General features: G+C 32.8%; 1 protein-coding gene across 1 annotated transcript; it reads left to right on the top strand.

Annotated features, from left to right (window-relative positions):
• Positions 1-1,074: 1,074 nt before the first annotated feature.
• On the top strand, positions 1,075-9,616 carry LOC118180243 (uncharacterized). The gene is made up of 3 exons (XM_035349367.2): positions 1,075-5,194; positions 8,174-8,333; positions 9,080-9,616. The coding sequence occupies exons 1-3, from the start codon at positions 5,125-5,127 to the stop codon at positions 9,474-9,476; spliced, it is 627 nt and encodes a 208-aa protein (XP_035205258.2). The 5' UTR covers positions 1,075-5,124; the 3' UTR covers positions 9,477-9,616.
• The last annotated feature ends 115 nt before the right edge of the window (positions 9,617-9,731 follow it).

The following is a 9,731-nucleotide window of genomic DNA, read 5'->3' as shown; positions in this document are numbered from 1 at the left end:
TTTGAAAATGCTTGGATGAATTTTTTTAGGAATTTGAAAATGCTTGGATGAATTTTTTAGAAATTTGAAAATGCTTAGTGAGGTTAAAGGTAGTTGTGTGTTTATTAATGCAAAAATCTTTCGAGGCGGACTGCTGTTACGCTTAGAAATAATTTTTTGAAGGTATTGGGATCTGTTTAGAGAGATACTTTAGGGAATAAAATGTACAGCCTCATTGTTACATTTCTCTCCAAGAACATGCTAGGGTATTAGCACATCTCATTTATGTTAACTCATCTTGAATTACAATCCTTTTGTTAGCATTCATGAATTGCCTAACTGTAGGATTATTATTCCACCTACCACATACACATATCAAATCAAAGAATAATTTAATGTCATCCTGACTTATTTTATATGCAGGCAAGTAAATTAATACTGGTTCTGAACACTGTATAACATTTCTATATTTCTAACAGTCCCAGTAAACTCTCAGCACATACAATCAAACCCAGCAATCCAGTTCTTCTGTTTGTTTGTATCGAGAGAAGTTTCTCTGGATACGTTTTTAAAGAAAAAGGGTATTTGACAGCATCTCTTATGTATTCAGAAACATTCTGAGGATATAACGGCTTCTTCCATTTTCGTTGACGTATATTTTGAGAATTAAAAATATTGAAAATACGATTGATGTGCCTAAGCAATTTCAGTGTTGTTTCTGAATTTTCACAATTTATTAAGCCCATACTTTGACACTCTTCAGTTGCATCAGCAACTGAATCACACATCAGTTGTGCTGCAAGTTGTACACTCATTTTTTGCCGGAACCATTCCCAATGGCATTTCCGCAATTTATTTGATAGATGCAATCCTTCTGCATCTTGTACTTCTTGCAGTTTCACAAGGAAACTCCAAGTTATCAATTGAATTTCATTATCTATTATACATTTCTTCTCTCCCAATGTATTCCTTATTAATTTCAACATGTGACATGGGTCCAGAAATGCAAAAATATTTTCTTTATTTGAAGGATGCTGAAAAAAAAGTTAACAAAGATTTGTTAGTATCAAATGAACATCCTAAGTGTTTGGCCATGCTCCTGTTGCATGCAGTCCCATCAAATGTTAATGATACTACCTTGATACCAGTTTTTTCAACTAATATTAGACACTGCTAAACTAAATTGCTTAACTGAGTCCAGAAATACCATCTACATGAAAATAACCTATTGGTAATTTCCAACTATTGCTTATGCACACAAGCATAAAAGCTACGGCTTCTTTTGCAACAAGCAGACAGTCATTGTTTAGATCTGTCCCCATATCGACATAGCCATAATGTTTCTTGCCATTCCATCTATAAGCAAACTGCATATAAGTGGGTATTGTTTAGCAGATAGTGCTTCATGTGTAAGAAGTCCTAAAATTTCATCACTGAAGGCTGGTGAACCATCAACACATTTATATCAATTGCACAAAGTCTGTGGTTGTGGCAAACATGTGTCAAATGTTTCCCTAACATAATTATATGCCTTAGAAGAGTAAAAATGTAGCATCATTGCAAAAGATCGCAATTCTGGTGTATATTTAATAGAGGCAGGGTTTCCTTTGACCTTGGCTATCCTGGTGTTTCAATATTACTTTATTTGCACCTCCCAGTCTCTCTAATATATCCATAGTATCTTTCTCTAAAATCATTATGACTATAAACAAAACTTTCGTCTTATCCGCATGCTACACAGCGGCCACGATCATCAGTCGTGATGTCACATTGCTCACATTTCTTCGGCTTCAATTTTCGTCGAAGATTGTCATTTAAATTGAAGCAGCGCTTTCGCTTTCTTCACATCTGATGGAAGCATCTGGGAAAAAGAGGGGAGGGCTGTTTGACTGGTTTTAGTGGCAGGAAAGTAGAATTGCTGTTTCACCGATTATATGCATGGGTGTTCACTCTGTTAGCGCGGGCTCTTGGTGCTTAGAATTGGAGGGGTGATTTCTAAAGAGGCAATTAGATGATTATTGTGGTATCTGACTTTATTGGAGAAGTTAGCTGTGGTTTCTATATTCGTTAATGTTCTTGATTTTTAGAAAACATTTTATTTTGGATGAATTGGAGTGGTTTTAAATTTGTGTTTGTGGCATGACCCCAGATTTCGCATCCGTAGAGTAATGCAGGTCTTAAAACTTGGTTATGAGGAATGATTTTGTTTCTTAAGGAAAGATTGCTTCTTCTTCCTAGTAGGGGGCGCATATTGACCCTGGTGTAATTGCGTTTTTGTTTTGTTGCTTTAAATTGCTGGGCAAAAGTAAATTTATGGTCAAGTATTATTCCAAGGTATTTTGCTTTGTTTTTGCATTCCATTTCTTCTTTGAAAATGATATGGTTTGGGAGGTCTTTTATTAGAATTACCTTTACTAAATAAAACTGGTTTGGATTTTTGGGTATTAATTGCGATTCACCATTTGATGAGCCAGTCTTCAAGTTGATTTAGATATTTTTGTAGTTGCAGCCAGACGTTAGTTAAGGTGGAGGCGTAAGTTAAAATAGCTGTATCATCTCCGAATAGCCCTATTGTGATAGATAGATTTCTTGGTATATCGTGAGTATATATATATTATAAAAATATGGAGAAAGTGCTGATCCCTTGAAGTGTACCTGCAATTGTACTACTTCTGGAAAAGAGACTGCTATTAATTTTGACTGAGAAAGTTTTGTTATCTAGGTAGGAGGTGACAAGTCGGATGAAGTGGTGTGGAAAATTTAATTTGATGAGGTTGAATATAAGGCCTTTGTGCCATACCCTGTCGAACGCTTTTGCGACATCCACCTGTGAGCAGTTTGGCGTTGAATCCATCCGTGACATAGTTGATAACTGTTAGTAATTGATGTGGGTGCTATGTTTTTCTCTGAAGCCAAATTGTTGGTCAGGCAGGTAGTTGAAAGAATGAATATTTTGCCGGATATTATAAAATATCATACGATCAGTTATTTTTGTAAGGTTGCTCAGTAGACTAATGGGACGGTAATTATCTAGAATTGCTGGATTGGAGTAAGGTTTCGGGAAGACAACAATAATTGCGTGTTTCCAAATTTTAGCATAATAAGCCAGTTTGATGATGCTGTTGATAATTTTAGTGAGACAGGTGATGGCGTTGATGGTAAGATTCTTCAGAGCAATATTTGTGATTCCATCGTCTCCTGGGGCTTTTTCTTCTTCTGATAATTGATAAATTCCGCTACGGTGATAGAATTTGTAAGGAAAGTAAAGTTGCGAGGTCCAGGGGTATTGCGAAAGTTGTTAACAAGGCTACATTTGTTGTGCCTTTATCATATGGGTCAAGGTTATGAGTGAATGTTTCTTAGAAAGTGTCTGCAATAGCGTTCGCTTTGTCTTGATTGGAATATACGACGCCGGAGCTCGTGTGAAGGTTAGGGATTTATTTATAACTATTTTTGAGATTTTTAGTGATTTTGTAAAGGCTATTGTCTTCTGTAGATAAGTCATTTAAATAATTTTTCCATCTGTCTTGCTTGAAATCTGCGATGCTTCTTTTAATTTCATTTTGGATCCTGTTGAGTTGGTTTTTAATAATGGGTCTCCAGAGTTTTGCCAGATTTTTCGAATCCTGTGTTTTCTTCTAATCTTATCCTTGATTTCCCAGGGGAGAGGCATAGAATTGTTTTTGATGTTACTGGTAGCTAGATTGATGGCATGTTGAATATTTTGGGTGAATTTATCAATTTCTTCTATTTAGGATTTTTTTTCAATTTTTGGGTTGCCTGATATCGTAGAGGTTAAAATTTCGGAGAACTTGGGCCAATTTGTAATTCCCACACACCGTTCCAAAGTTGGGGAGTAGGCATTAGTGGATATTTCAAGCATGATCGGGTTGTGGTCGAATGCTAAGGCTGGAATGGCAGAGATGGTGCAGGTTGGAGTTAGGCTACTGGAAAGAAAAAAGTCTATTGTAAAGTGGCTATTGTACCCGTAATGGGTGGGGTCATCGGTGACATGTATGTTAAGATTTCTATTTTGAATGAGGTTGAAAATTTACCTGCGTATTTTATTAGATGAGTTACGATTCCATAATCTAAGTTTGGCGTTGAAGTTGCCTTTCACTATTGCAGTAGAGTTTGTAGAATGTAGTATTCCTAGTTCTATCATGTTCGGATTATTTCTTGGTGGGATGTAAATATTAGAGATTATGTATCTTTGATTGTTGAATTTTATTATTATGCTGTTGCTTTCAAATGAGATTGAATTATTGGGGGGAATTTGATGATCAAGACCTCTTTTGACATAGGTGCAAATTCCTCCCCCCTCTTCCTGTGTCCTGGTCTGTCCGGTAGATATTATAATTTGCTATTAGTACTTTTTTGCACGGCTTCAGGTGAGTTTCTTGAATAAGAATTACGTCTGGTTACAGGTCTTGAATTAGGTAGTTAAATTCTTCTTTTTTGCCAAACAGAGTGTTCGCATTCCAAGAGAGTATTTTTAGTGAGCTGCGACTGTTATTGATTGGATTGTTAAAAATAGTTGCTAATTTTTTCTAAGACATCTATAATGACTCCGAACTTTTCGATTGTGTTGGTTGCTGATTTAAATTGCTTGATTCCACTAATAATGACTTCCCATACATCTTTGAGACTATTGAAGTTGAAAATTCCGGAGACTAGAGAGCTATTGGATTTTTGGGAGTGTTCGCTGCTATTTTGTGTTGAATTAGTATTAGTAGCTGGTACTGTTTCTGTCTTGATGTTGTTTCTTGATGTTCTGTCTTGATTTTAGGTGTTGCACTTGGTATGAACTTGGATTTATCTGAGTTTGGGCGTGCCGGACACAGAGCCCGTTCAGACGAGGGCGTAATGGACATAAGTGGTTAAAGCCAAGCTGCGTTGCCAAGGCAACCATCTGTGCTACGTCACATAATCTGGTTTAAGGCTCGTGGCGCAAGGTTGAAAGTTTTCAACTTTACGCCGAGTTTGGGATAAGCGTCGACCAATCAGAGCGAAGCTAAAACGAAGCGGGACAATTTCGCTGTCACTTCGAAGGCGACATTTTTTTTTAATATGGAGCGCATCGTGTCCAATGAAATTTTAATCGCTGGAGTCTAGAACCATCCCGTAATTTGGGATGCAAGATCCATGGACCACAGAAATCTGAACCTCGTTCAGAAAGCCTGGGAGATGATTGCTGAGGATACAAATTGTGGTGGTAAGTAAATTTGGTACTATTCGGTTTCGAAGGCCGTAAAAAAATTGCAACGAAAATGTATGCGCAAAAGCGCCAAATCTAGCAAACGCGCCCATTTAACAGCACGCCAAATCTAGCGTACGCGCTGATTTCAGATTGCGTAAGTTTATATAGTTCTGTATTTCTTAAGACGCCATTGAAATACTAGTTTAATTTTTAAATCATTTTTTGATTTTAAATCCTTTTTTGATATCCTATGGATTTAACAATATGGGAATTGCCATGACGAAAAGTCGGCAATAGAATTTTGGGTAAAGTGCAGAATCGCCCACTGCTTGACGCGTTTTTAAGAATTGCACATACTCGGTATCCATGTGCACATCAACCTATTTTCACTTTAAAAAAAATTCCCAGAATTGCACAAAAATGGCACTGCGCACACCCTTGACTTTATCTATTTACACATCGACCTATGTTCACTTAAAAAGTAAAAGAAAATTGACAAAAATCCAATTGCTTTTTACCCCTTTTTACCCTTGTAAAAAGCGGCAAACAAGTAAGTGAGCGATTCTGCACTTTACCGAGAATATTTTCAAAGGAAAGGCATCATTCATTATAGAAAATTACGTTTGAACAACCAACGAGATGAAATTATGCTTTAGCGATAAGCCGGTAGCGAAATAGCGATGCAGGCATCCATTCATTATGTTTAGCAATTTTTATATAAATTATAATAATGATCTGAAATAGTTATTTACTCATATGCTTTCATTCATTCCTGTTTAGCCTTTTTCATATAAATTATAATAATAAATTAAGTATTATATGAAATTAACCTTTCATCTAAATTAAAACATGAATCTTAAATAGTTATTTACTATAATACTTCCTTTCTTGACGCAATTATTAAGGTTGCCGCAATTATTTTTGGCAGCATTGGCATTAACAATAGTTTGGCGATTTTTTACGGCCCTCGAAACCGAATAGTACCGTAAATTTTTTGCCCTTTTTGTTTTGTTATTTAGATCGCTAGGTCTTAATTAAATTCGCATTCATATTTAACTTGTCTCTTGCATACATGTTTTTTTTTAAAGTCCATTATTAAATTTGATTTTGTTAATTTAAATTTGATTTTGTCTGTCATTATTATGCTGATATGATTATGGGTATATGTAGGATACTGTGAATGATTTATATATATATATATATGTATGTATACATGCATTCATCATTTGAAAACCATTACAGTTTACTAAATTAACAGTGTCAGAATGCGATTTAATTACAAATTTTATTTGAATTTCCAAAATATAAACAATTTTTATTTTAACTGCATATTAACAAGAAGAAAATTTGAACTTGATTTATATTGGTTAAAAGATCTACAGCTATTTTTGGAAAATGAAAGTAAAAAATATATAATACTGTTATAGAAATTTATCTGAAGCAAAGATATGCAAAAGTTTCAAATCTGCATGTTTGGCTGGTTTCATTTATCTGTATTATTATTGCTATTATTATTTTTGTTATCACAGAATAAGAAAGAGAAACCTATTCAGTGAGGTGAAATCAAAGAAAATTCAATTTTACTGTATCGTTGACTCTTTTCAAACCATTTAAAATTTCCCTTTATCTTTATTTATGTATTTAAATTTCTTTCAGTGTCATAGAAAGAAAACAGTGTAGTAATTTTTGAAGAAGCTTAAATTAAAAATGGATATGTATGCCATGTTTATTGAATAAAAAGAAAATAATTTAATTTAAACTAGTAAGCATGTGTAATGCCTTTTCATTGCTATGGAGCCAAATAATAGGGAAATAAAGCCAGGGAGAAATGTGAAGTCCTTGAACTTGAAATGTTTTAGTTGTGCAAGTTCAAAAAATAAAATGATTGATGTTTGACCAAGCTAGTAAAATTACTTTAAAAACTTCATTACGAACATAATTCACATTCATCTCAGTTACTTCAATAACATATCACATTATAGTGATATGTCATCACATTTATGTTCTAAACTATTTACTCTGAAGGATGAAATTCTGAATATGTTTGTTTTATGAATGAAGTAGAGAGGATTAGTTTTTGGATTTATTGATTGAATACTATTTCTGTATTATCTTACTAACTTATGTGACAAATTGACATTTTAGATCAATTACAAAATGTTAAATTCCACTTCCTCTGTCAGGTTACATATATTTGATATATGAAACAATAATTAATCCTCTGGCCCCCAAGAAAGGTATTCATATGATACCAAACCATGTTTGCATGCCACAAAGATAAAGCTTGTAGAAAATTATAATTATGCTTTTAAAAAATGGCACCCAACTCTTTTTTTGAAATAACATGGTTCACCAGTAAGAAGAAATACACTTTTTTACACAAATTTTTTGTTCTATCATGAATCCACCCAATTTTTTTAAATTTTTATTTTGACAATTTATCATCATTATTTATCAGAAGTTGTTCAGTTTATCCCCACACATGCTTCATAATGTAGTTGTTGAAAATAAATACTATTGCATTGCTCTGAATTTATCTTTTGTGGAATAGCAATAAAAATGTTTTACCAACTTTGAATTTTCATGGCAGTTAAATAAATATGTGAGCTCTGTCTGATATTTAACTTCTAGCCTAACACTGTAGTATTTAAAACCTGCAAAGTAAAATTTTATAATTGGTCTTCCCAAATTGAATTTTGATTCATCGCTAAAGACAACCTGGTTCCATATGTTGTAGTCAAGTGTGACAGCATTCCAAACAGAGAAAATGGTGTATGTCATTCAGAGCACATATATCTTATTGTCAAATTTTGTTATGATCTTACAATTACTTCATGAGGCATAAGATTTTATGGCAATGGGTGTATTTATTAAAATTTTGCAACTTCAAGTAGACATTTATTTTTTCACTTAAATGAACATTTACTATCTTAACAACTTGTTCTGGTAAAATTAATTCGTGAAATATAATACATTTAAAAAAATTTATTATAGTGAAAGAGCTTCAGTACCGTTGGAAGTGCATCCGAAGGTCATACATCAGGTACAAGAAGACCTTGACAACAAGAAGCGGTGATGGTGCTGCATCAAAAATAAGAAAATTTCCACTTGCTGAGCAGATGGCCTTTTTAGAGGATACTATCAGACATAGGCGGTAAATTCTGTTTTACGTATTGTAACTACTATAACACAAGCCTGTTAAAAATGTAGAAATTATGTAATTTAATGAATTGTTTTTGATATTAAGTTGTGAATATAACATAATTCCACTTAGGAAAACTAAGTGGAATTATTGAGGATTTTTTATTAATGTACAATATATTATCAGTACATTAAAAAAAAGCATATTTTAAATGATTAAGATTTATTTTTAGTAATGCAAACTAGATACTAGGTATAAAACTAATTTTGAAAAATGTGTAATATTTTTTTATTTTTTGAATGTAATAAAACCAAAAATGACATTTTAATTAAGAAATTGATGTTCATAATCCGGAATTCTAGATGTCTAGTATTAACTTAGAAAATGAAAATGTAGATTTTGAAGGCCATTGTAAAACTGATAATTATCTCGCAGTGACGAGAATAATACATAGATAAGAAACTTAAATCATGATATTGCAACTTCAGTATACAGATCCTCCTAGAACAGAATAGAAATAAACTTGATACTCAAAGATTTCTTTAATGTATTTATTAATAATTCCTATTAAAAATCTCATAGTGTGTAAGCCTTAGTTAAACTATTATTCAGGATTTATTAAATATATTCATTAATAAATAAGCAGTTATTTAACAAGGTTTCACTAAATCTTCATGTATATTAGAATTTTTAAATTCTGTGTGTAGTGGCAATTTTTTTATTTTAATATTGTGTATTATTTTATTTTTCTAACGTAGCACTCGTTTCAATGTAAAACCAGCAGTGGATGGGCCTAGTTGCAGCAATGCATCACTGCTTCCTGTTGCTGAGGAAGAGATTCTTTCGTCACAGGACCTATTTGATAACGAGGATGTCAATCATCTGGATGTGTCCTGTGACGAAGATCATCAAAATGAAACTTTGGAAACTCCAAAAGTATTGAAACGAAAGGGTCAAAAATTTCAAGAGCAAATTTTGAAATTGATGAAGAGAAATAGCGATATGATGGCCAAAGAAGTCTGTGATGGTGACATGCATTTTTTAATGAGTTTTCATAACAAATTGAGAAATATGGATGAAAATTTAAAAGCAAAAGTTAAGCTCAGGATCATGCACGCTGTGTATGATTTTCAATTTATTATGAAAATTCTTTAAAAAATGCATGTTTGTAAATATTTCTTTGTATATATTTTACTTGTAAATATCTCTTTATTTATTTTTATTATAATTACTTGTAAATATTTTTATTGTAATATTTTATTTATTTATTTTTAAAATAAATTTATTGAAAAAGATGAAAATATGGTATTGCTATTTGCTTTAAGTGCTGATTTTCTTTTCAAACAAACTTTATAAATTCATTTTATTAAAACATCAAATTGGTATCATGAATTGTTGGCTTCGTGCAGT

This window comes from Stegodyphus dumicola, chromosome 1, assembly GCF_044657685.1.
Source record: "Stegodyphus dumicola isolate Sdum_Otavi_A_Nest chromosome 1, ASM4465768v1".
Taxonomy (NCBI): domain Eukaryota; kingdom Metazoa; phylum Arthropoda; class Arachnida; order Araneae; family Eresidae; genus Stegodyphus; species Stegodyphus dumicola.
Note: the sequence above shows the minus strand (reverse complement) of the source record. Positions and strands in the feature narration are given on the sequence as shown.